The sequence below is a fragment of the Idiotropiscis lumnitzeri genome, chromosome 9 (assembly GCF_059441095.1).
Source record: "Idiotropiscis lumnitzeri isolate Australia: NSW breed Sydney's pygmy pipehorse chromosome 9, RoL_Ilum_1.0, whole genome shotgun sequence".
Classification (NCBI taxonomy): Eukaryota; Metazoa; Chordata; class Actinopteri; order Syngnathiformes; family Syngnathidae; genus Idiotropiscis; species Idiotropiscis lumnitzeri.
In genome coordinates, this window is record NC_142399.1 from 16136802 (window position 1) to 16163779 (window position 26978).

At 39.7% G+C, this 26978-nt stretch overlaps 1 protein-coding gene across 1 annotated transcript; it reads right to left on the minus strand.

Annotated features, from left to right (window-relative positions):
- Window positions 1-14877: 14877 nt before the first annotated feature.
- On the minus strand, window positions 14878-26088 carry pwwp2b (PWWP domain containing 2B). The gene is made up of 3 exons (XM_088303974.1): window positions 25659-26088; window positions 21382-23110; window positions 14878-16477 (listed from the first exon to the last, which is right to left on the minus strand). Exons 1-2 carry the CDS (start codon window positions 25796-25798, stop codon window positions 21382-21384), a joined length of 1869 nt encoding a protein of 622 aa, XP_088160100.1. The 5' UTR covers window positions 25799-26088; the 3' UTR covers window positions 14878-16477.
- Window positions 26089-26978: the final 890 nt, after the last annotated feature.

The window sequence follows — 26978 nt, forward strand, 5'->3', positions numbered from 1 at the left end:
AAAAGTCCATATTAAACACTGCTAAAAGATCCCAGATTTGATGGATCGTGTTTGAAGTGTGTTTTCAAATGACATATGCAGATGATGCCTCATAAAGATTGTTTTAGTGTCTTCATTTTTTTTTTCAACTAAGCAAATTGTGACTTTCAACAACTGTCATGGCTGTGATTCTTTTCAGTCTTATGAGTCAAATTAGTAAACTGGATCCAGATTGCCATTTCCTGTTGTCAGAATGAAAAATAGTGTTCTTGTTGCGCCAGACTGGAATGTGACTTTATTCCGTCATCTGATGAAATATTGATTTTAATCTGATAATTCACTAAATTGTGAAACATTTCTATGATTATATCGATTGTACTGTATGTAGAAATATCACTTTGACTCAAATTATGCCATTTTCAGTGTCAGCCCAGAGCCCACCCTATTTCCAACAGGCGCTAATCCACTAGATCCTGTTAACCTCGCACACATGCACCCCGTACGCCCCTCTTCCCCATTTCTCCTGAGTTAATTATTTTGCAGGTTGTTCAGCAGTGAGAGTTTTGGAAGCCTTTCCGAGCTCCAGTATGTGCTGGTAGTGGCAATGTTAATAGTCCTGGATTAGAGAGACAATGCTCGCCCTCCTGGGGTCATTCTGTGAGGAGGTGAGGGTCACAGATGGGGAAAACACAAGCAAACGCCATAATGAAGGGCCAAACCGAGAACGCTGTCACTGTCTATGAGGCAGACATATTAACTACTAGGACGCTGTGTTGCTGTTGACAAACCAAAAACAAACATTTTACGACAGCACAGCCATTTTTATGTTGGGTTCAAGCATCACTGTGGAGTCTCACAAACTCGATTTAATTTCTAACCAGATGATGAGTTGATTATCATGGAATGCCCTTTTTAATCGTATTTTAACCGGCGGCCACGTTGAGAATGACTAGAAGGCTGAATACGAGTATGGACAAATGTGGAAATTGAGATCATTAAAGGTCCCCATGACACACTTTTTTGACTTTTTAATATTTTTGGTTTGGATGATGCATGAACAAAGATACATTATTTGTACATAAAAAACAACTTAACCAACTTCCCACGGAAAAAACGATGATCTCTCACGATGCACTGATGGGGAATGACTGGGCCTGTTAAAATCCATCCGGTAATACCGATTATGCTTGGATTATTGTGCGCCTGAAGCCATCCTCATAATGTTAACAACACCTTCACACACATTGCGGTTTAATATGTGTCAACCTATTACATTGCTGATACAGCTCCCTTGAGAAACGTATAATTGACATACAAACATCAGAAGGGTGATATTTGTCACCTTATTAATGTAATGATAATCACAATGCACCCTGGCATGAATAAAATAAATCAATTACACACCAGAGGACGGGTTTTATTATTATTACATAAAGAGGTCAGCTGCAATTCCAATTGATTTGAATCAGTGTCCACTTTAATAGTTTGACCTGCACAATCTAAGATAAGATAAGATGTCCTTTATTAGTCCCACAATGGGGAAATTTGAGGTGTCACAGCAGCTAATGCGCTGCAGTACAAAAGTCGTATCAAAAAATTTGCTTTAGGAACACTGGCAGTTTGTATTCCGTACGACAATACCATTTGTCTAAGTATGCCTCCGAAGCAGCGCTATGAACTGGGTAACTGAAAAATGATCAGCCTCCTAGCCCAACAACGGGTTCACTCGCCCCAACACAGCAGCGACCGATGGGCAGCAACATAGGACGGCCATGCTGGCCAAAACTCGTGCTGGAATTCGGGCGAACGGCTCCGCCGGCCTGCGGGGTTGCTCTTCAGCGCCAGGGAGGCTGCAAGCGAGCATGCTCGATAGCGAGGCCACGTGATCCACCTTGCACATGTATCTCATTATATCCTTTTCATTAAAGGGAGTTGTGAATTCACTTGGAAGGAATGTTGACTGATGAATGCTAAGTTTATCACTGCTCCATTGTAAATATTTGGCCTGCCGCTGCTACTTTCCTGCCAGCATGGCTGCGTAAACCAGTGCACACGGGGATCAGTAACAATGCAAAAAGCTCTACTGGTGGCGCGTAAGAGGGAACTATTTCTTTTTGAAAGGAGCGGGGAGTAAATTCTAAACACTTTTTATCTATACACACTGTGGAGACAAGTTAAGTTAAATTCATAATGAAAATATGAAATTAATAGTGATAGATTTATTGCCAACAGCGGTGGCAAGTGAGGTAACAAGGACTTTGGTAAAATTAGCAGCTTTCCGCCAATGCTTCGCAAATATGATATATATAAAATATATCCGTGGGATTCTATCACATAACTTCATTGAAGAAAAGCACGGTGGCTTCAAAAAAGCCTATAAAGCACAGAGCAAATTTCGTAGAGTACATTTACGTAACTCCAAAAAGACTACATTTGGTCCTGGTAAACAGAGTCAAATGCGAGAGTAGAACATTCAGCATAAAATTCTCAGTGTAAATTTTACGCTGAATTACAGGAAAATTTTTTACAGAGTTTACAGAATACTGTAGATTAAAACATACTTTACGAAATTTACTGCGCACCTTGACATACATACTAACATATTGTTTTTGGCAATAAGATCCAAGTTTCGGTCATCACACTAACAAAGTAGTGCTGTACAGCAAGTGGTGAGGAACAATGTGTAAGTTTTACTATAATGTGCATGTCAACTCAAATCACAAAACATACAAATATTGCAGATTGTACTTTCAACAATTGTTGTTGTTCAGTTTTATACGTAACAATGGTGCACCACTTGGATATAGGGCAACAGATGATCAGTATCAGAATCCCAAACGCTGCAATTTTTTTGCTTCGATCTGGTTCTTTGAATCGAGCCACGTGTGAATATAATCATACACTTAGCCAAGTTCCAGCATGATGACAGCTGTAACATAATTGAGTCCCATATTCAACGGATTGAGGTAACTTGACATGTTTTGATACAGTGCAATTGTAAAGTACACCCCTCTGAACTGAATGTCATTATCGTTGTAAAGGCTGAATATTAGAGACAGCTCTCAAATTGGATGATATTTTACAAGTGGTCATAATATACTGATTGTAATGAATGAATCTTACGCTATTATTTTGAAAAAGGACACTATTGCTGATTTTGCCTGCAAGGAAACAGTTGAACTCTAACCCAAATATTCAGTACTGTACAGCCAGTTTTGAACTTTGGACTACCTGACTTTTAATGCTGCATTTTATGCCAAAAGTGAGTCAAAGCAACACTATCCTTTTACTTTGGATGTTTTCTCTCTGTGGTGCCACGCATTCATTGAGTTTGTTGTTTTGCCTGACTGTGGCTTCAGAAAAGAACACGACTACAGCATGATGACAATGCAGGAGCTATGAGATAAGCAAAAGGAAGTTGCGGAAAGAGAAACACCCACGAGAACACTGACACAAAGCCGCTTTGTGTCTTCCTTTGGGAGAACATAAACAAATGAATCAGCTTTCTACTAGCACAATCGCTTGCAATTAAAACACATTTCACAAGGAAGATACCGAGACGTGGCCTGCGTTGTTATGTTATAACCCTCCACATGGATGCCCATCCCCCCTTCAGGCTGGTAAAGTTGGGGGGCAGGGCGCCTCTTTTTCTTTGGGTCTCCTGAGCCCACCGACAGCTGCTCAAGGAGGCCCGAGGCTGCTGCTCGCTGGGCAGAGGCACAGCCACATCCCGGGGGGGGGGGGGGGGGGGGGACTCATGCATGCTCACGGCCACGCAGCAAAGCAGTTGAAACTAAGGCATCAGCAATGTTGACTCAATCTGTCCACTTATGGAAATATTTGAGGAGTCGCTAAAGGGAGGAGAAGAACAACATGACACAGTGTTTAAAGGTTTTTGGAGGGCTGTGAGGCCCGGCTGGTTTTTGTAGGCCCCACACTCTCATTACACAGGCCACGTGGCTTGACCTATGGTTTGTCATGTAAATAGTTCGCCGCACCCAAATCCTTGAAAAATCTATCAAGTCTCCTCCTGATTTGCTGCAGGCAAACTGAAAAAGAGACTCTAAAAGGAATTAACATGTGCATGGTGTCCACTTTCAGAAATCCTTATGACATTTTTATGATTAATTAGGAAATACATTTTTCTGTGAATCTGACTAAAGTCAGGCTGTAAGCGTACGGAAGCCCAGCGATGAAGAAAAACAACCATGGATCGGTTTGTTACAGAAATCATGAGGTTTTACAGATTGACAAAAACAACACAAAGGAACAACAACAACAAAAAAGATTTTAATGGCGGAACAAGTTATCCTTGAGGGTCACATGCATATGCAACCACCATGACATTCATTTATTCACGCAGCCGGCTGAGTTGAGGTTCGGTATGTTGTGAGTAGATGTGGAAGCCATGCTACAGTGGAAACTTTATGTTGCCCCGCCCCCACACACACATAAACACATTGATGGTGATAAACTCAGTTTTTCATGAACATAAAGACATCTGCTTGTTTGGTTTTGCCGTGGATCCCCAAACACAAATCAAACCCAAAGAAAAATCATCATTCAATATCATTCCAACTGCAAGCAGCATCGCATGGTCCCACACATCCGCATTCCAATCATGGGGCCGATGGGTGTGCCAGATGCGAGAATCTTTTCACATCATGTCGACAGAAATTGAATTGAGCATCTCATTTGCATGAGAGGGCTGTTTTCAGTTTGGTGAAAAGTCAACTTCCGTGGTACTTGGAGTGTTTTCATGAAAGCCTGACATGAAACATGCATTTAAAAGAGTGGAAATAATGCAACTTTTGGGCAGAATCGGTATTTTAAATCGGAAAAGCTTCCAAATGTAAATTTGTGACATTTATGACAGCAATGTCAGAGCAACAAAGCAAAAAAAATGCTGTTTTTACTCATATCTTTAAATTAGGCTTCAATAAACGCGTCAGGTGTTGCGATACTCCCATTTTTTTTGCTGTGAGAGGCTGGAAAGACCAATTTGCACAACAGAAAAAAATAAAAACATTTATAACTTAAATTTAAACTTCAAATGTTAAAATCAAAAATAAAATCTGTTGCCTTGCCATTTTGATTCCACCCAACATTTCATTTTACATTTTATGCACCTTCATAAACGGTTATAAAAAATGTATGAATACCTTGTATAAAATATTACCACTACAAATACTTTCACTGAAATACAAGCCTTTGCAAAAATTGCTGAGTTTCTGAGTATGTTAAAAGACGCTTTAGTTGCCATAAGAAGAAGAAGAAACAAAGCAATTTGACTGATCAGACCCCAAATGCATTTGAGTCAAGTAACTGCTCAAGCGTGACTAAGACATTCAATGAGTCGGCATGACATGCATGAGAGGAATCAAATTATTGGCTGCCCCTTTAGCTTCTTAGTATTCAGAACTCTTAGCCGTATTTACAAAACAGGTCAGTGAGGTTGTACTTAGCAAGCTGTTAAACAGTGAAACGAGAATTTACGCATGATCAGGGAAGCGGAGGTGGCAAACGTATTTATGCTTTGCACTTTTGTAAAATGACAGTTAGTTGTTGTAAAAATACAAATTAGAAGTTACCCATGATTGGCTGGCGACCACTTCAGGTGGTACCCTGCATCTGGCCTTAAAACAGCTGGGAAAGGCTTCATTAGCGAATGAAAAGTATACCCGATCTGCAGAACTATGCATTTGACCCTTTTCAGGCCCTCGTCTTCCGGCCACGATCTCTGTACCGTTCCGGCCTCGACCCTCCGACCTTATTCATAAAATTGCCGGCCCCCCTGAGCCCAGCCACAAAAAAAAAGAAAAGTGTCACATGACACCGTCGCGGGTATGATGCTAATAGCAGAGGTTTATTTAAATAGCATGATCATAATTATTATAATTTACTATTCAAATGCGCTTACCTTATTATGGTCTTATTCCTCGCCTTCTTCTTCTTCTTTGTTCTTCTCCATGAATATGACCAATGGAAGTAAGAATGCACTGTTGGTGAGGATTCAGAAGTCTGATGGTTGGCAAAAGGTTGACCCCTGGAACAAAAATATTTTGACTGCCATTCTTTCTTCTTTGGGAAAATATATATCAGGCAAACTGTGACAACGTGGTCAACATTTTCCTTATTTGCATTCAAAAAGAAATTGTCATTTTGTTTTGTTTTTTTCTTTTTCTTTTGTATGTCTTTAAAGCGCTCAGTTGGCCAAACGTCAACTTTGAGGTTCCAGATTTATTGCTGACCTTGTAACAAGCTAATTAAGTGACCACTAGTGGGTTTCACAGAGTAGAGAGGAATGTTGTGAGAGTGGAACTAATTGGAGATAAGAAGCAGGCATTGTTTTCAAACCTCAAAAGTGAATCACTTTGTCATGCTGCTTTGTCAACAGCCAGGAGATGTTTGGCTTCATCTCGATTAGCGTGGGGAGATATGCTTTTCTTTCCATCATCGTTGTTGTTCCCGAAAAGAATCAGAATCCAGAGAATTTTTTGGTTGTTGTTGTTTTCTGCTCAATTGTCTTTCTCATACAAGTGCTTTTCGTTTAGTTTTCTTCTGGTTGACATCTTGTCCTGCTCGTTAGATTTTTTTGTTTCAAGTTGTACTTGTCAACCTGGTCCTTTGCGTCTTCTAATCAGCTCCTCCAGCCACGCCAGTCTTGTCCAGGTGTTCCTCGTTTTCTCGTCAATTTGCTTGAATCTAGTGCCCTGCTTTCTACCTTTTTTTTTTATATATATCGGCTCCCTCAATGTCATGTTTTGATGTAAGTTTTTTTACTTTGAACTTCGTTATTGAACATTTTGATAATCCCATGTACCTTATTTGACTTTTTGTTCTTTTCCAAATTAATACTTTTCGGGATTCCTCTTGCTCCCTTCTTTCTTGCACGTGGAAACTGATGGGCAGAGGAAGATTTCCGAGCCTTCTGAAATTTTCATCCAACTGGTTTACGAAAAGGTTCAGCTTGTGAAGCTTCATTTGCACGCAAAACCCCCCTGGTGCCCAAAGACCCGATTGTCATTCGAACTGTCTGACTGATGTTTTTTTTTTTTTTAGTCCAAGAACAATATTCGCATGGAAATATTAACAAGGATCAAAACACCAAATTTCTGTCTTCTGCGGTTCATTTGTGGAATCTGTTAATGATTTAATTTGTGGTGAATGCTGTTATATGAAATGAACAAATTACATGTATGTTTGAGTTCAATTTTGTGTTCAATAGAAATTATTTAAAAAAAAAAAAAATCCGCATTGGCTTGGTTACATGCACCTTTTCCTTAATTATTCCAAGGCGTCATTTTTTCTTTCATTTAAATTTTGACTTATTACCACAGTCATAAAGAACAATTTTGCCAATGTTGGATTCTAAGAGGTGTTGTTGTACTTCAAAATCAAACCCGTTCGTCAATTGAAAAGAACTCTTTGAATAATGAGATACCTCCACAAATGACTCAACAACAAAAATGTGGAATTGGAATTAAAAAAGAAAACTGAGTCTAGTATGTTATGAAATGTTACTACGAGTCACATGGAGTTGCACCAGTTGCTACTTTGTAAAATACTTACATTTGACATCCTTACATATTTCACGGGACACAAGCATTATGACGTTTGATATCTTGAACAGATTTACTCGCTGTGTTGTCTACATGGGAACTATTTTTTTTTTTTTTGCTCCATGAATAAACGTATTTGTCACGGGAAATTGGCCAAATTCCAACAACATTTCCACGGATTTTCCTTGTCTGTTCATTAATCGCACGGACATGTGAACCTCTTCTCGAGTCAGCGAGGCTTCATACGCCGTCAATGACATTCATTTTCCTTTAAAGAATCACAGTTGGATACGTGCTTCAGAAATTTCTTGCTGGACGCATCGAAGTCCCCGGCACATTTTGACTCGTCACTGCGCCTCAACCATGTAAAACTCTCCGTACTGTACACACTAAAGCAGCTGTGTCAAACTCATTTGACATTGTAGTTAAGGTTTCCTCAGCGGGTCATTATGGCTGTGAAACCATATATGATCACATTACGTTATCATATACACACAACAAATTGATGGTTTTGAAATCAGAAGCCAGTAAGTAATTGTTTGTTCAACAATTCTTCTAATTATTTTCAAAGGGGAGGATTGGTAACAAATAAATGGCAATATCTCATATCTCAATGTTGTTAAAAGTGAAGAAAATGTGCTGGAAACAGGAAATTATTTGATTTGTCCTTTGCAGGCCATATAAAATGATGTCATGGGCCGGGTTCGGCCCCCAGGCCTTGAGTTTGACACCTGTGCACTAGAGCATCCCAAAGGTCACAATTTACTTGTATTTTTTTCTCTTTTATTCCCAGGTATCATTAAGACAGGCCTGAGGCCACCAGCATTTGACAGCTTGTGCTATGCAATTTTTTTTGTTAGCTTAGTTCAACCGCCGTTGAGGACAAACGTTATAGTCACTGGATGGGTGGAAGAAAACAACGATAAGTCGTGTTCAGGACATCGCAATGAAAAATTTGCATGACACCCTGCTGTTGTACGCAGCTCTGATAGTATCAATTAATGCTAAGCATCGTTAAGCCTCAATATTAGTGGATAACCTCACTTTGCATTCTTCTCATGTTACGGCTCGCACCAGGCCACCCATCGTGCCTAATTTAGGGAGGCAGCCATGTCTTTTGAATGTCATCGAAGGTTTGCCTTCCTCGCTTTTGCCTCCCAGACCTTTCCGGCGACAATCTTCTCGGGAAGGCTGGGCATCCACTAAAGTTAATTATGGCCACAGCTTGCATGGAGGCATATCATTAGCAGTAATTGCACACAGCATCTCTGTGCCATTTTCCTCTCCTTTTCGTTCCAGATTTACACTGTGCTCCTCCATGGAGTAGCAGGCACAATTCTTGTCCAGAGAATATTCCGCAGGGTAAAAGAAGTGAGCGAAAAGTCTACGTTGCTGCGTGCAAGCATGTGTCCACATCTCTCAAGGGGTGGAAATGGGGGTCTACGTCTGGGAGTGTGCCGTATTTTATTGATGCTGCTAGAGGCCACAGGAAACACAGGGATTATCGTGTGTTTGTTGTGCAAGAATGTGTATAAGCATACGTGTATGTTTTTATACAAACAGAGGGGCAGCTGTTCTCGACTTGGTGGAAAACCCAGTTCAAGTGTGCTGAGTCATGATCTGGAGCTTTTTAGAGTCCAAACAGTAAACACTGTGGCGGTACATTAACACACAACACCTGTATGGAAATGGGGCTGTGCCAAAATGCCAAAATGACCCTCAAGTCCAGTCATTGGCCATGACATTAGGTACATGTTGTTCAAACGAGTTGGAAGAGGTGCATCAACATGTCGACATTTATTAAGCAAATTACAACAAATTTTAGTGTCCGTGAAATTTGCCAGTTTGCAAAGATAAAATTGCTTTGATGTAAGTGTTCATCTCAAAAGCATTCATATGCTGGCTACGATTTGAGTTCATTCTGTATGTGTGTTCAGTTAGGAAACGGCAGTTGCTTGTTTACTTTCAGACTCGGCTTGAAGCAAACGTAAATGAAGGCATGCTGAGATATAATTTCAGTGTTGCCACCCAACAACATCTATGATCCTGCGGCTGTCAAATTGCGCGTTGGAGACTTCAATCTTGCTCCACTTTCATCTGCTAACAGCTTCACAAAACAAGAAGGACTAAAATTCCGCGCTTTCTCTATGTTAAATGCTAAGATAATGGGAGTTTGTGTCTATTTTAAAAATAAATAACGTTTTTAGTTACCCGACAATAAGACGCACTGTATTCAGTTATCGGCGCTATTCCGGGTATTTAACACACGGCATTATTGGGTGATGGCATGGTGAAACTTACGTTAGCTTAAAACCAGTGCGTCGCAATTATTTTCTGTTATAAAGCCCCTAGCAAGAAGAAACCAATTCGTGCCCCCACCCCACCACCCACTCTCTGCCGCAACTATAAATAATACAATTTGCGTTGCAAAACAAACCTACACCGTTAATACTTGCTGTGCACAATGAGAGCGCCACTGCCAACTAAAGGAGTGGATGTGCAATTACAGTTTATTGTAGTACAGTGGGAAAAAAAGCATGTTCCCCAGGTTCACACGCGCCCCCCCTCAGCATCGCAGAGTGCCCCCCCCCCCACCTAGTTGGGCCTGCCCCACAATTTGCAAAGCACTGGCTTAAAACAAACAGTAGCATGTATTCATGCTAAAACATACGCTACCATGTTTTTAAAAAGGCAGCGAGAGCAAAGCTAAGTTTGGTTGTACTTTATTGACGTATTTAACACACCAGGTTCCCTCATGATTGTCACAGTCGTTACCGTGTGGCCCCTAGGAATGATGCCAGCTTTAGCAAAAGTTTGAACAACAGTGCTAGCAGACACGTTTGCCCAATCAGCCACAATTCATTCACAAATTGTGGTGCAACCCGTCCAGTGCTGCCTCTCAGTCTCTGTAAAGCTGTGTTTGCCATATGCCATCCTAAATAAGACCCTTCACAGTTTGTAAACCATGTGATGGGTAAGCTGGAGGCAAAAACAACTAGCGTGCTTGTTTGAAAATGCTGGTTAGCATATTTCAACAATATTGCTTATATAGGAATGGATGTGAAAAAAGGACATTTGAGTGAGTAGGTCTTTAAACGCACTGTCCACGACCGTAAATGTTACTTTAAGAAGTTGACTCAGACTGACGGGACAATATTTAACGTTCCCTACGCCCTCACTCACTGGATGGATGATTAAACAGGACCACTGGCATTCATTTTCTATAGCACTCAACGTGTTGATGTTGTGCTGTAACCATGACTACGAAAGTCATCATCACTCTCCTAAAATAATGACATCAAGTCATTTAGTTTTTTTCCCATAAAACTAAAAAAAAAAAATCCTGAATATGTTTTTTATTACATTTATTGATTGATATATTTTACTGCCAATTTTAACAAAGATGGCCAGCATGATGGATGTTGAGGTAAATATGCTTTTCATTGCAGATATATATATATATAAAAATTTATATATATATATATATCTATATATAAGCCAAATATAAATACGAGTGTTGTATTATGTATATTACTAGTATTTATGTTGCGAATGGAATTTATGAGGAGAAAAAAAAGCTTGTAATATTAGTACAAAGTGAGTATCAATTGCAATTTTGGCACATGAGTTCCTGCCAAAATGAAAAGAAAAAATCAATTTGGCAAGAGCATGAAGTTGACACGTGATTTAGACTATATAATAATGTTGTTTGTTGTTGGTGGGTTTCTATCATGAATTCATGAATTTAAAAAGAAATCAGGCAGTATGCATACTCACTGAGACAAAATAATTTTTGTTGCTGTATATTTGCTGTTAAAAATACACCCCCGGCCTAATGCACAAAAGAGAATAGATAAGCCTTGCCTATTGCGGCTATTCCTTTGAGGGTGTTTTATCCACACCTATGAATAAAATCTAATCTAGCAATCTCGGTTTGTCAGATAAAGCTGGAATGTGTGCCACAAGTCCCGCTGGGAAGAAACAGCAGCCGCCATTTTGTTCTCAAGCATCGGCCAAGTTGAATGATTGAAAATGTTGCATGTTTCTCATCATCACTGCTGTTCTGCAAAATATGTATCGACAACTACTGCAAAAGCAGCTTGCCTCTCTTCTATGCTGCATTTGCCCCGTTTCACCTGCGCATTGCCGTTGTGAGCCAAGCAGCCCACTCAGATAGCGAGGCGTCGCCTGAAGGAGGCTTGGCGCTTGTGCTGAAACTAAACAAACAGTGCAGCAGTTATAAATTTGCAGGCGTAACCAGATGGGAACTACAATCAGGGTTCTTTTCACGAGATGTGTGTGGAGTTGTATTTAATGGTGTAAATATTTCACAGCAAGGGTCACCAACGAGGTGCCCCCAAGGGACCACATGACTAGACCGGGTCTGTTCTACAAAATACAGTACATTACCAGTGACATTGCGATATTCTAGGAATGTTGTCGAAGGGATCTTTTGAAAATTTGAATGCTCCATAGTGCATATTGATATTTGTTACATAAGGTTTTGTAAGAAATCATTAACATGAGTTTTTAATGAATTAATCACACAATTGTCATTAATTAATCACGATTAATTGTAACTCCGGCAGCGTCAATTTGCGCTCTGTAGAGGGAACTTGAGCAGCGTATATTGCCTTGAGATGATATGCCAAAGACACCATGTACAACTAATAAGGTATTTGAATTTGGCATTGCAAAGCACACAATTATTTTAGATTCCTGCAATGAGTCTGTGAGAAACGTTGTAATCCTTGTGCCTGTGACGCATTAACTGCGTTAATTTTTAAAATATGTTCCCATTATTTTAAACGTCCTACTATAATGCTTTGATAGCCTATCAACCATGTTAAAACATTTTATGCAAATTCATTATTTCAGAAGTGTAAATCAAACATAAATCAGTTAACGAAGCAGCTCTGAGTTTCAAAAAGGTTGGCGACCTTGCTCTACAGGCTGTGTCACATATTCAAGGATTTACTGGAGAATGTCTTTTACAATAGGGCAAAGAATCTTGACATACAGCGAGAAGTTCTGTCTAAGTTAAGATCACAGCTTCTTTGAATTCCTGACATACTTTTTGGGTTACTTGAACAATCATTTGTAGGTGCTCAGACTATGGTTTTCAATCTGGACAAAGTCACCTTGACATAGCAAGATAGTAGTGCAAGTCGAGGGTTGAAATTAAGTCGAATGTGGATTATAAGAGAACACTATGAAGACGTGTAGTTTTCATAGGGTCATATTTTGAGTTGTTTTTAATGATTCATAGAGATGTGTGACGTGAATGTATGACCTTGTTCTTCGTCTTGATTGTCATGTGATGTGGTGGTTTGCTCAATTCAATATTTTTTTAAATAAAAAAAAAAAACGACACTCATTATCATGACAGACATTACTCGGAGTCCTAGGTCGTCCGCGTACTACAGTTCCGTTCCAACGATGTCACCTGAATTTATAAGTTGGAACGTGCTGTTGTCTATCACTAACTCGTCATACTTCAACTAAATAATTGAATGGGAAACACTGTTAGGCCTCTCATATAAAACAATCAAATGAATGACAGTAGCTACGGCAGTAACTGAGTGTTCCTGCCTGTGCTGCTTGATGACGTATAATTACACCACTGTGCAAACAAGTTCACTCAATGCTTGCTATGGGGTGACTTTGCTCCTGGAGAAACTCAGCGGAGTGTTTCGACATGCATGACAGAGTCAGAGCTGGGAAATAAGTGCGGGGTGGGGTTTGTGTACAGCTGAGACGCGATTAGAAAATTTGCAGATCAAGTTTTAGGGACAGGTGGACAGCAACTCGCCTTGAATAGTCTGTCCACTGAGCTGCGAATACACGCACACAAACACGCTTTGTGAAATTTGAACACATTTTTACAGTAAAGTGTTTGATACGTTTCCGTTTTTTTTTTCCATAGGTTTAGATGAATAATTTGGGAGTGTAAGAATTAACACCACTGTACTAAGCATTCTGGAGGTTTTTTTTTTCCTGAAGTGATCCAAAAGAGGACACCCGTATTTAGATCAGTGGTTCCACGCAATTTTTTGCTTTGTGTACACCCGAACCATTTTGTCCTACTATGAGTAAATACACCCACACTCATACATGTTGATGATTCTCCAAAAGTTGAACAGGGAAACAACTTCATCCATTCATCAATTATCTGAGCCGCTATCGCAGCTGTTTTTGAGCTGGAGGCGGGGTACACCCTGAGCTGGTTGCCAGCCAATCGCAGGGCACACAAAGACGGACAACCAACCGCGCTCACAATCACACCTCGGATCAATTTAGACTGTTCTATTAAGCTGCCATGCATGTCTTAGGAAAGTGGGAGGAAACCGGAGTACCCGGAGAAAACCCACACAGGCACGGGGTAGAACATGCAAAGTCCATACAGGAATCGAACCCTGCACTTCCGTAATGTGAGGCGGACAAGCTAACCGGTTGTCACTGTGCTGCCCTGTGAAACAACTCATTAATAATAAAAAAAAGAAATTATGACCTGAATTTGAACATTTAATTCTTGGACTTTTTTTCTCATATTAAAATAAATATAATGCCTTGAAAATAAATAGAAATAAAAAAAAACCCCACAGAATTCAATTGGCAGTAGCTGTTTAGATTTTGGCACAAATTACACTGGTCATCATTTATTTTTTTAATCAGAGATGCAAATAAACATTTCTAGAGTTTCCAAATCTGCTCACATCAGATTTTTGCAATAATAATAAGCAATGCAGAAATACATTTGGTAATTTCTGAGTTAGCACAAATGGTTGTTGAATTTGTGTGCCCTGCGATTGGCTGGCAACCAGTCCAGGGTGTACCCCGCCCACTTCCCAAAGACAGCTGGAATGGCCTTCAGCACGTCCGCAGCCTTTGTGAGGAAAAGCGGATGACGGATATGTTCAGCATAACTGCATATTGCAACGCATGATAAATCCATATTGTGCAAGATTTTATAGCTCAAAGTTAACTACAAAAACTTTAAACTTATCTCAAAACCACGATGTGCTAGAAAAAGTAAATATGGGGATACGGATTGTTGATAAACACTGATTTAAAATGAATGTTGGGAGTCATTATGTTAAAACCTTGGGCAGCTAGTTTAAACCCTTGATTTATTGCCAGTGTTCCTTCCACGATACATATCTGTTCACTTCCATCTTCAATCATAAAAATAAAGCAATGATTTGAGTGAGTCACGCTCAAACGTCAGCACAGTATAAAATGATTTGTGTATGTGTTCAACAAAATCTAATACACGTGCACAGACACATTCTTGGTAATACCAAATATAGCAACACCAATCCACCCACAACAGCGCTGATATTGCTTGTATATTTTATTTTATGCACTGTACATGTACAAAAACAAAAAGAAAAAGTAGCCAAGAACATTGACCAATATGGGCAACAGTTGATAGCCACGTTGCACATACATGGGACGCATTTCCCCTCTCAGGCATACATACATTTAGATTCTTGTGTAAGGCTGCCTGGAAAACTAGCCGGGCTTGATGGCAGTCAACGCACAGAGCATCACAATGGTGGTCGTCTGCTCCCCAATAAAAAAATAAAAAAAATCACAAAAAAAAAAAAAAACGACTTCCCTCGTTGGCAATCAATGAGCCGTTTTTCTGCCTTGATCACAGCTAAGCTTCTGGAGCCAGGCGGAAATTAGAAGGCCTGTGTGCAGTTTTTTTTTTTTTTGACTGTGCTTAACAGCAGCCGTTTCTGCTTTGCTCCGCCCCCCCCCTCCCTTATTCAAACAGTGCTGCTTTCAACACTACGAGCAGTTGAATTCACAGTATTCTTACAGCATGTTATTTTTATTCTTCCCAAAGTCAACCATAAAGCTTTAACTGATACTGCATACGGAGTGTTGACACATTTTTACCCATGTCTTTCCAGCGGAAGTGTCACGTGGGATTTTTGTAGTGTGAGTGTGTGGTAGATGAGCGGACAATACAGTGTACACAACCATCCAAAATAGGGGGTGTGGGGTAATTAATGTCGACAAGACTAAAACAAAAATATTTTTTTCCTATCTCCAAGGCCATGGATAGTCAACCACAAATATTTCATAACGCCCCTGCGGCCTATCAGGGCTGTATCTCACAATAGTGTTTCAGACAGTGAGCTTACAGCAGGCCACCAAGGTACAGATAAAGTGCTTTTTTTTTCTTAATGCTTTAAATAATTACAAGTGATGGAAAACGTCTTCACGGAAAAGAAGGTGGGGTTGACGTCAAAAGTTCAAAATGAAATGCAAAGGACGACATACAAAGGATGACGATCAGTCTAAACATGCACTAATCCAAGTAATGTCGGATGGAACACTGGTCACTCAAGAGTAGGAACAGTTACTACTGTCACTGGATGGAGCTGTTCACATCTTGGAGATGTGAGGTTATTTATTACAAAAAAAAATGGGGGGGTAAGACTTTTTGAACCCTTTCGTTTAATGTCCTTGTACAAACGGTGGGCGGGCGGCGCTCGCAGTGAGTCATGACAGCAGCACACTGGGATATTTTTCCAGATAGAAAGATGGATTCTGAAAATATAGCAATAAATACATTCTGGTTCTTGTTATGACGCTCGTTGTTCTATCGAAACGTGATTGTAGGAATAAAACAAAACAAAACAGGAATAGTCCCAGTGGACCATGATGTGCATGGCCGTTTTTTTTTTTGCTCGCACGTTCAAAACAATCCTCCACCTTGGCAGCCATTTTACAACAGCCTGGTGAAAAAACAAAAAACAAAAAAAAAACGAAAGAAGGGAGGTGGGGAGGAACAGCATATAAATAGTCGCCGAGACAACCGCACATACTCCGTCCTGGGTCTTGATGACAGGGTCTGAGAATTCACCCAAAAAAAAAAAAAACAAAAACCCCTATGAGACCTCCCTTCAGCGCCCAGCTTCCTGCACAAGAAAGAGCACAGAGTACAAACAATGAGCAAACAACAAAAGGTTTGATTCATTCTTTCGCACAAAAACAGACTTGCCTTTTGGCACAATACTATAAGCAAACAAATTAAAAGTGTGTTAGGGATGTAGAGATTCATTGAAAATCATGATATAATATCGATTTAAATTGCTTAAAATATGCATCAAGGTGAAAAATAAATAAATAAATAAATAGAATCGATTCACAACCCCAAGACCATAGCCACTCTCTCGTACACATACACACACTAAGGCTGTCAAAATTAAAGCTTTAACTCGAGATTACTTTTTTTGTTAAATTTACGCAGTTAAATATTTTAACTCAGTTTTATTTACTTCAAAAATAATTTGCATCTTTAGGACATCATCTCAGAACAAAACACCATGCTTAAGTTACCACTGGGCTTTGCAAACCAACACTGCTGGAGTGGGGTGCTTGTGGGCAGAAGATTCAAAGGAAACTGCTTGTAATTGCATTATTTACAAGATATTACTCAGGCAAATACCCGTTACCAGCGTCACAAAAAATAATAATTGAAAAATGTGATTAATCGCAATTAATTCCGGAATTTTTTGCGATTAATTTGTTAAAAAAGATTTAATTGCTTGACAGCACTAATACGCACGCACACGCCCACACACAAGTACTCTTTCCTTTCTAACTTTATTCATACCTCCACTGCTGGATACAATAATTGTGTAGACTTAATCAACATTGGATTACAGAAAAATTGGCGAGCTGACAAGCACTTTTAACATCCTGGATGAGATCGCGCGACCGGCGGGATATCTGTGGATTGCGGCCAGGTCCAGGGTTGCTCGATTACGAAAAAGAAAATTAATCACAATTATTTTGGTAATAATTGAAATCACGTTTATTTTTGGGGGGGAAGGAAAAAAAGTTTAAATGTAAACAATATTAAGAAAAATCCAATTCTTTGAAACATTACAATTATGTAAGTTCATTTTGTATTGGATTGTTTACAAAGGTGCAAATGTATGAATTCGAGTATGGTTTTCTTGTTTAAAGAAAAATTGCATTGGAGTTTAGGACAGGTGCTACCCCTTTGGGGGGCCCCCAACCCCGACCGGATAAAATATTTTTTTCATGGCCCGACATCATTTATTTTGTGCGAGTGGAGGGTGCATCTGACAATTTAATGAATACATTAGGTTGCATACAGTTACTAGTTACCTGTTAGAAAAAAATAGTAATGTAATCCAAGTAATTAAATGTAATTAAAGTAACTTCAATAAATTACTTTTGCATTGCTCCAAGACCATATATTGAAAAAAAATAATAATACAACATAGAAACAAATCAATATGTTTATTTTTTTTATTTACTTTACGTTTTTTTTCCCCCTGTCATATCTTTTTAATATTTATGGTTTTGGAATGCTGGTGGACGCCGAGCACCCACAATTTAAAGCCAAAGTACAAAAAATGAGAAGGAGAATTACTAACCACTTGTTAACCTTGTATTTTTTTTTAATTCCTGGTGACAAATATTGCTGGTGACATTGGTAATATGCCCTTTAAATAGTAAAGCAGTGGGTAATTTGGAATGGGTATTAGTGACGTGTTAACTTCCAAGTTGCGGGCATAGGGCATAACAAGCAGTTTGAATGATTTTGACCGTTGAAACATTTCTTTCTAAAAAGTCCTGCAATGAATACAATCCAAAACTTTGACTCACTTTTGAAAGCGACCATGCTAAAACCGACACGTCGCGCGCACTCGATGTCGCAACGTGTCCCCACGGACGAGAAGTCGCCCTACGCACTGTGTGTGCTCTCGGGAGTTCAGGTTCTTGTACTTAAAAATTGCCATAAAATTGTTGTAACATTTAAATAAATTCTATACAAACTCAAGTATACCAAAATAGCATTAGACATTGTAAAATAAGTACTATTTTGATATGACATACATATATGATAATAGTTTTTCACGATTATGACAATATTGTAATCGTTGAATGTAATAATCGGAAATCGTAATTGAATTTTGATTAATTTTTACAGACCTGACCCAGGTCTGGCAGACACTTTAAGCGGCGGAGGTCATGTAACCAAAAGTGGGCCAAAAGTACGCTCTTTCGAGCCTCTGCAGGTGAGGGGGAAATCGCTGTTAGCGAGTTTTGCTTTTTATTAATTACTTAAACCTGGCTACATTCTCAGATTTTCCATGCTTCAATGCAACTATACTCGAGGCTAACCGCAGCACAATGTGAACTTTTCGACGTCGGCTTCCGATGCCGAGTACTGCGCAGACGACAGTAAACGACAACTTTGTTGCATGGTTACGACCTTGGTGGGGTTAAGTGCTTCAGAAAATACATACATGGATCGCAATAACTGTGTTGTTACTGTTGTAATAGTGCTTCATACTTGTTGCAGTTGACATGCCTGTGTATATGATTCAGTCACAAATTTTCCTAAATTTAGCACTGGCTGAGACCAAGTAAAGAAGTTGGCCATAGCAGTTTCCAACTAGTCCATAAACAGACTAGAGTCCTGCTTTAATTTATTTTTCATTTATTTTATTCAAGAGCAGTAAATTCTCATGTTTGGGGTTGAATTCATGTAACCCAAATGTTTGGAATATAATGGGTCATATTTTCTTCTCATACATACCATTACTTACTATTTTTATTTATTTTAATAGTGCAACTTGATCAAGTCTCTTCTAACAATGCATACAAAAAATAAAAAATAAACCATGCATCACTCAAGCTCATATCGTATCGTAAGATTTCGGTATTGGACATTACTCCAGGCCGCAATCTCGGATCAGATCGGCAGTGAAAAAAAGAATTGTATCGGGACACGCCTAATTAATATCCTCAATGTTCATATCTTGATTTTGATATAATAACTATATATCGACCAGCTATAAATAATTCATCACTAGCAGACAACTGGATAGATAGTAGATAGTAGAGTGGTTTTTATGATTATTTCAATGTTTTACCTTCAAGTCTCATTTTTAAATTTTAAACTCAAACTAAAAAAACTAAACAAACAAACGAAAAAAATCTGATTAAAAGTGCATATTGTTTCTCCTTCATTATTCATTAGAAATGTTTTTTGTTTTTATGTGGTAATAATTGATTTTCCAGAAAACATGCCAGCAGTTTGTTTTTATGATGAGAGTTTGACTGTGGAGCACATTAATTCAATTTCATTAACGGATCAACAATTTTCTAAAAATCAGAGATGGAAGTAAACTTTTCTAGATTAATTGTGCTGATTCCAAACCATCCCTCATATTTTCTAAGCACATCCGGTTTTCATAAGAACAACAACAACGGCAATATAAGATATGCTAATATATTTCCTAGTAATATTTATGAACGGTTAGGTTCAGCAACAGGTGGACTTTCTGCAACATCATCGCTATAAATGATAACATATGGTAAAATCAGTATTGCACAAACTTTTCTAGTCAAAACTCGGATGCACTAGAAAAAGAATAAAGACATTTTGGAAATCAGCGTCAAAAATATGTTTTGGGACACAAAAAGCCATCCAAGATAAAAATTTGCTGTGGATCAGTGTAATTTTCAGAAAACAAGTTCTGATATTCATGCCTTGCAACTGACTGACAGGTGTGGCCAGCCTCTCGCTCACCGTGAGCTGGAATAAGATCCAGCCTAAGGCTGCCACAAACGATTATTTTGCTACTTGACTTCTACGGTCTGTGAATCGTTTCAATACTCGACTAGTTGGTCTATTTTCTGCAATATCCTGATGTGATTTTTTTTTTTGTTTGTTCTGCTATTGCTAACGGTCTGAAGTGGAGTTTGGCACTTCGGTTTTAGTTCTACAATGTTGCTCGGTGTGAAACTGATTGACCATTTACAATCTATTTCGTAACAGCATTCAGTGTAATTTCAGATTTTATTCCAGATTTAGTTTATTTACTTATTTGAGACAAGATATTTGAATTAGTGCTGTCAAACGATTATATTTTTTAACTAATTAATCACAAAGAATCTGTAATTAATTGTGATTATTCAACTAATATTTTCTGTAAAGCCTGTAACAGGCATTAACTTCAATAATATCTTGTAGGTAATGTCAAAATCACCAAATAGTAAGCGTATTTTCAAACAAAGACTGTTCTAATAGCTTTCTTTGATCCTTGAATACAATCTAAACAACAACAAAATTTAAATATTTCGTTCTGCCCACAATCACCACATTCCAGCAGTGGAGATTTGCACGTCTCAGTGGTAACTTGAGAAGTATTTTTTTGTTCTGAGATGATGTGCTTAAAATGTACAGCTAACATGGTACAGTGTTAGAAATTGGCTTTGCAAGATATGCCAATTATTTTGGAAGTAAATAAAACTGAGCTAAAATATGTGATCATATAAATATTTTGAAAAAGTAATCTCCAGTTAACGCCTTAATTTTGACAGCCCTAATTTATTAAATGTAATTCATTTGCACTGTTATTTTGTCCTGCACCACAAGTGTGCTATTTGGATGCATTCATTTTTCTCAAAATAATCAAAAATCCACAAAATCCAATAACTCCAACTGGCGTGCAAAAAATGTCATCGGAACAACCCTGCTTTGTATGTATAACTGAACACTTTTAGACAAGAGTTACAAATTTTATCAAATTGATTTGACATTTGCATAATACTCCATAGGTGGCACTGGCACAAACCAGTAATTTGCTTTTGAAATTATGCTCTGATAGAGTTCATCTGAATGAATTTAAATGTGTTTTGTTCAGCGTGACGCACTTACATTATGCCACATGGATTCCAATGACTGACATAGTCGTAAATCTCTTTAAAACTACTGAACAAAACTAGCATGAGTTCCCACAGAAAACATCAGCTCGTTGTCAGCGTGTCAACTAACCTATGTGTCGCAGTGAGAAAGTAGCGACGTAATCTCTGGGCTCATGTGTCCAACAGCTTTGGCGGCTTCCAAGATGGCTCTCCGGTACATCCCTTTCTTTTTGCGGTTGAAACGGGACCTGAAGAGCTCTCTGAACGGTGAAAGTTTGGCAACAGAGAGCTGCGATGTAGTAGGGGAACCGAACCATGCCACCTTCGCCTGGGGCCACTGGGCCTCGCACGTGGCAGTCTCCTCCTTGCGGGTGCCGCTGATGCTGAGGACGCGTGCTGGCCACCAGGGGAAGCCGTGGATTTTTCCCCACACAATGTCTCCCACCGCCACAGCGTGACCTTCTTCCGTCACACATTTTGTCATACTGCGAGTGTGTAGGCGCACAGTGAGTGGGGGCACTGTCTTGCAATCGTCCCGTGAAGGTAATGAAGATGAGGTTACGGAGAGGTCTTCGCCGGGTGCCAAATCGCAGAGCTCTGGCGACGTGCCATCGGAGCTGAAGGATTTGGACTCGTCCAGGCTGTCGCTGCTGCAAACTGACAAGCTGGAGGAATCTGCTTTTCTTTTACGGAAATTGATGAGAAGTGTTAGGTCGCTGTGGCCACGCTCTGCTTCCTCTCCAGAACTCCCTGACCACAACTCCAGAGAGTTCTTGCCTTCTACCGAGTCCTCAGAGTGGGTGAGGCACGGTCCCGGTGCCCTCGGACTTCGTCTTCTGGCATCACCCACTATTTCAGCCTCATACTCGACCATGCTCTCGTCATGTTCCCTCTGTGGGTGTCTTAAGCGGATATTTGGAGATGGTAAATCCTGACACACGGTAGTGAACGGCCTTGTCAGTTTGAGTTTGGGAATGGATACAGTGAGACCAGACCGTCGAGCGTCTAAAATGTGTCTTTGCTCCTTGGTAGGATTCGAGGGTATCTTGCCGTTCTCTCCCAAGCCATTATGCGCCAGCTGCTTGGGACAGAATGGTTTTACTGAACCGTGGACTCTCGAAGGAATCTTCATGACCTCTCCCTTGCCCTGCGGAGTGCTGTACGAAATCTTTATGACTGGACTGTGGGGAATAACGTCGCCTCCAGGGAACTTCTCCCCTTCAGCTTCATTCCTTTTATCCTTCCTGAGACGTTTGCTGTCAATGCTGGTGCCATTTTCCCGTCTCTTATTGTCCTTGGCTGCGACATCACCACTTTTCTTTGAGAGCTTATTAGGTGTATCTTTGTCATCGCCATCATCGTCACTGTGTAGTGTATTTTCTTTTCTGGAGTTCTTTGCATTGTTCAAGCTATCTTTGCTGTCCTCATCACTATTCAAAGTGTTTTTGCACTTCTCACAAAGTACCTGCCTTGGCCGCAGACGTATGGTACTCATCGTCATGCGGCCAGGCTCTCGCGTCCGCCGCTTCTTCCTCTTTATGGGTCGGGGAGGGGGCTGTGGTACCCATTGGTTGTAGCTGTGGCGTACCCATAGAGGCTGGGGGAAGGGGGCTCCATCAAAATAAGGAGGGTATGGCGTTTGCCCAGCTGGCACTGGTGTGGGAACTGGGCAAAGTGGAGGAGCAGTAGCTATACTGCTTTCAGGCAGAGTATTTTCATCCTTTGGTCTTTGTGATGCCTGGCTGGGAAATGTGGAATTTTGCTCCTCACCCAGAACCTCTGGTATTTCACAAGTTGTTTTAGATACAGAGAAGTCGACTGGTTTTGTTGCAAAATCTGGCAAACAAAAGAGCCCGGTCCTGAAATGATGAAGGGGGGAGGAAAAAAAAGATAAAATCAGATTCTTGTGATATTTATGAGTCAAGTTAATTCAAACATTCCAAACACATTGTTCCTTTTTGAGTTTTACATTCATGGAAGAAAATAAGAGCTGAAGCCATGGTTTTACAATAAGGAAGTTGTAAAATTATTGTCATAAAGTAACGCTGCCGCAAAAATTCAAAAACAAAGAAATAGTTCATGTTTTCGGCGGCTCATCACCATCATAAATAAACAGGCTCCTCCGTTTATGATGGTGCAGTTTGAGCATTTCAATGATACAAAAGGCATCCAATAAGCTACTTTGTGTAGCAGTCTGAAATTATGTCATCGGCGGCACAAGCATGCAGGAACCAGCCATACTCACTGTTTTGAGTTTCCCCGTTTTAATAGTTGCGCCCTAAAAGTGTTTTGTTTTTTTACACATATTTACAGTTATGGCATTTCAGAGTTCCAGACAACTCGGAAAGAACCTTTTTGCATAGTGGCGTGACAATAAGTTGTCAGGCCGCAGAAGGCGGCACACTCAGTTTCTGCCATCCAGGCCAATAGCTGTTTTTTTGCACATATATTCACTGTAATTATGTTATCACACAATTAACATGGCGGATTTCTTCACTTTTGCATTTAATTCTGTGATATAATTATGGCATCCACGTGATAAAAAGTGGAATGTATTTGCTCAGGATGACTTTTTATTCTGTTGTAATAGTGTGCTTTTTGAAGTTCCTAAATATGTTCATAATTTACATCTTATGATTTGACTCTTTTCTAGCATGTCCTTTATACTTCTGCGTAGAAAGTGTAGACCAAAGGGTATTAAACCAGCCTTTTGGGTGGGGAAATCTATTTGACTATTTGTTTTAGTTTGACTCGACAAACTGTGCAACCCTTCTTTCCACCTGTATGTTGAAAAGTCTCAATTTGTGGGGGGGTGGCGACAAACATGTAATGTCAAGCTATTTTGCACCAAATAAAAGACGTAATGTCATTCTTTTGTGTTTATTTTAAGGCATACTTGCCTAAAAATGACCAAACAGACAGTTTGTGATGGCTGTCCTGCAGAGTTATTGTTTGTGTTGCTTTCATTAGAAGACAAAAACACTAAGAGACACCCAGGACCCCCACTTTCCTAATCCCCAAACCTGCAAAAAAATAAACCCATGGATCACTTGGGATTCTGAGGTGTACTCTTGATGAGGAGTCAGGAGATTTGTTTTCCTATTTATTTACACATTCCTTGCTACTTTGGGGTAATGTATGTGGTGAGATTATTCATTAGTACACAATTAGTGAGCTGGCCATCCCCTGGAGAAAAAAGACAGTCACCACTGAAAAGTCTCTAGATGCCCCCCCCCCCCAATTGATGTGACACTGAGGGACAACAATACTCACCTTTACAGCAAATTCACAGAACACAAAGTGCTGCTGCCTGTGACAGGGAACTGGCGAGGCGGGTCACACGTACCAAAAGGACACCGTGTATATAGCTCAATATGATGACATTTCATCCTATATGCAGTGTTAAATAAAAGGTCTTCTAGACGAAGAACACAAATATTCTATGTAGTGGGGAATTAACAACAGGGTATGTTCATATGACAAAGTCAACATTGTGTGACCTTAAATTGAGGCCTATTTTAATGAGTAAAGGGTCATATGAAAAGCAATCAAAACATGCTTGGGAGTAACTCTGTCCCAATCGGAGTCTGCTCATCTATTAATAGTAAAACAGGAGTAGCTTTTGAAAGGTGCACAATGCTTACAAAATGCTTACATGTGACACACACTGAGAGGAGCAGACACATTATAACACATTGGTACTTGCCAACAATGTATGCCTTTATGGCCTTCACATCTCAAAAGGGCTGCCTTTTAGCTGTCAAAAATAAATCCTAGCAAACATAACTCTACACGTTACTTGGAAATTCAAGTTAAATATTGTAAACACTGCATGATCCCATTAGAATATAATACTATTCAATCTGAGGATGGAACAAAAAGATGTCTTTTTAAATCAACCTACCTATCATTCCTCAATTTATGTCATAGGGGCATCACTCAGGAAAATCAGTCAACATAGATTATAACGATGTTTTGAAACTTAACATATTTACTGAATGCCGTACGAACAATTTCTTGTTTTTACTGAATACGTAGGAGCTGATCTGTATGATTAGTGCTAACAATAAGCTATAGATGAACCTACTGACATTAGCTATTGTTCATATACAGCCAATTACAATCTCAATAAATGGGGCAACTTTCTTGCCATCCATGACACAGCGGTGGTGAAATGACGCACTTGACTATATTATTTTTAACTATTACGAAAATAGAGATATTAGCTCGAATGCTAGCACGATAGCTACACTGTCAGCTACAATAACCCATATGCTTTTCCTATTGAGGCCCAGGCGGCTAACTAGCCTGCGATAGTCGTTAGCATCCACGGTCCATTAGCCGCGAGCTAAGTCAAATTAATTTTAGTCCCAAATGATCAAAGTGAACATAAAAAATGTCACTCACTTTTTGTTGCAGTCAAGTAATATCCCAGTATAGCTCCTTTCTCGATAGGTCAGCGTCACCAATAGCGTATCGTTAACTATTTGATCGATAGTGACAGGTAGCCGAGAGCCGGCCAGCAGCTCCTCGGCCGCAGCCTCCATGTTTCCCGTGGTGAGGTGTCCGGCTCGGCGGTGCTCGATCCGGGCCAAGGGAGCCACGGTCGCGTCGGCTAAAGCTCCGTCTCCCCTTCGCTATTGAAGCAGGAGGCTACAGCAGGGCATAAAATGACGCCATCACCCCTACCGAGTCAATTACACCAATACTGCCACCGCTGACATCACACTGGCTGTGCAAGCAAGAGAAGCGAAAAGCTCTCAAGACAAGGCCTTCCCTTTCTCTGCCTCACTTTGACTTGCTCACAGTCATTATTGGCAACCTTTTGCCTCGGAAATGTCTTCGGGTTTGTCCGATTTAAGAACACCGAACTTTACACGATATTTCAGCCTGAATGTATGCACATTCATTTGAATATGATGTATTACAGCTAACATACACAGGACAAAAAACAACAACGACAATAGCTATATTTTGCCATCCCTGTTGGACATTTGCACTAAAATCTACTATTGAATCTGTTTTGCAACATTTGATGAAAGAAAATAAATGTATTGTGAAGTCATCTAAGGCTGACTCAAAGCCAGATGTATACTCAGTTTATTTAAATTTACAGTGTGTTAGTGGTTTAGTATTATAAATAGCACACCATGTTATATAAATCTTGTCATATAATGATAATCTAATGTCATATTTATTTTTGTACTTACAGACTCACTGTAGATATTAAATCTTCACACTTCAAGTAGGTTTGACTAAATGAGTTCATGAACATTAACACTCAAACAGATTTGGAGTCTTCACTTTGACTAGAAATTGGATTCATCGTGTTCGATTTTCAGTTTGTCTCCCGTGTTGATCGCAAAATCATTTTCAACATTCTCGTTGTCATCGCAATTAAGAAAGTCAACAAAAATCATTTTTGATAATTAAATGTCATCAAAATGAGTGCTCGCATGTGGTAATGAAGTAGGTCAGACTGCCTCCACATCTTCATGTGCTACTGCTGCAATGTGCACAGCAGCTGTGCCCCTCAGGTCTGTGTATCTTCTCTGCATATTTTTTCAGGGGGGCTTTGCATGGCTGCAAAGCCAAGCTTCCATCTTAGAACTGACTTAGCAGATTTGGAAGGCCGAAAAAAAGTCAAAGGGCCATTATACAATAATTATTTTGTCAGTGATTCTGATTCATAGCCTGGATGACGCGGCACCCAAATGTGCCATGAGA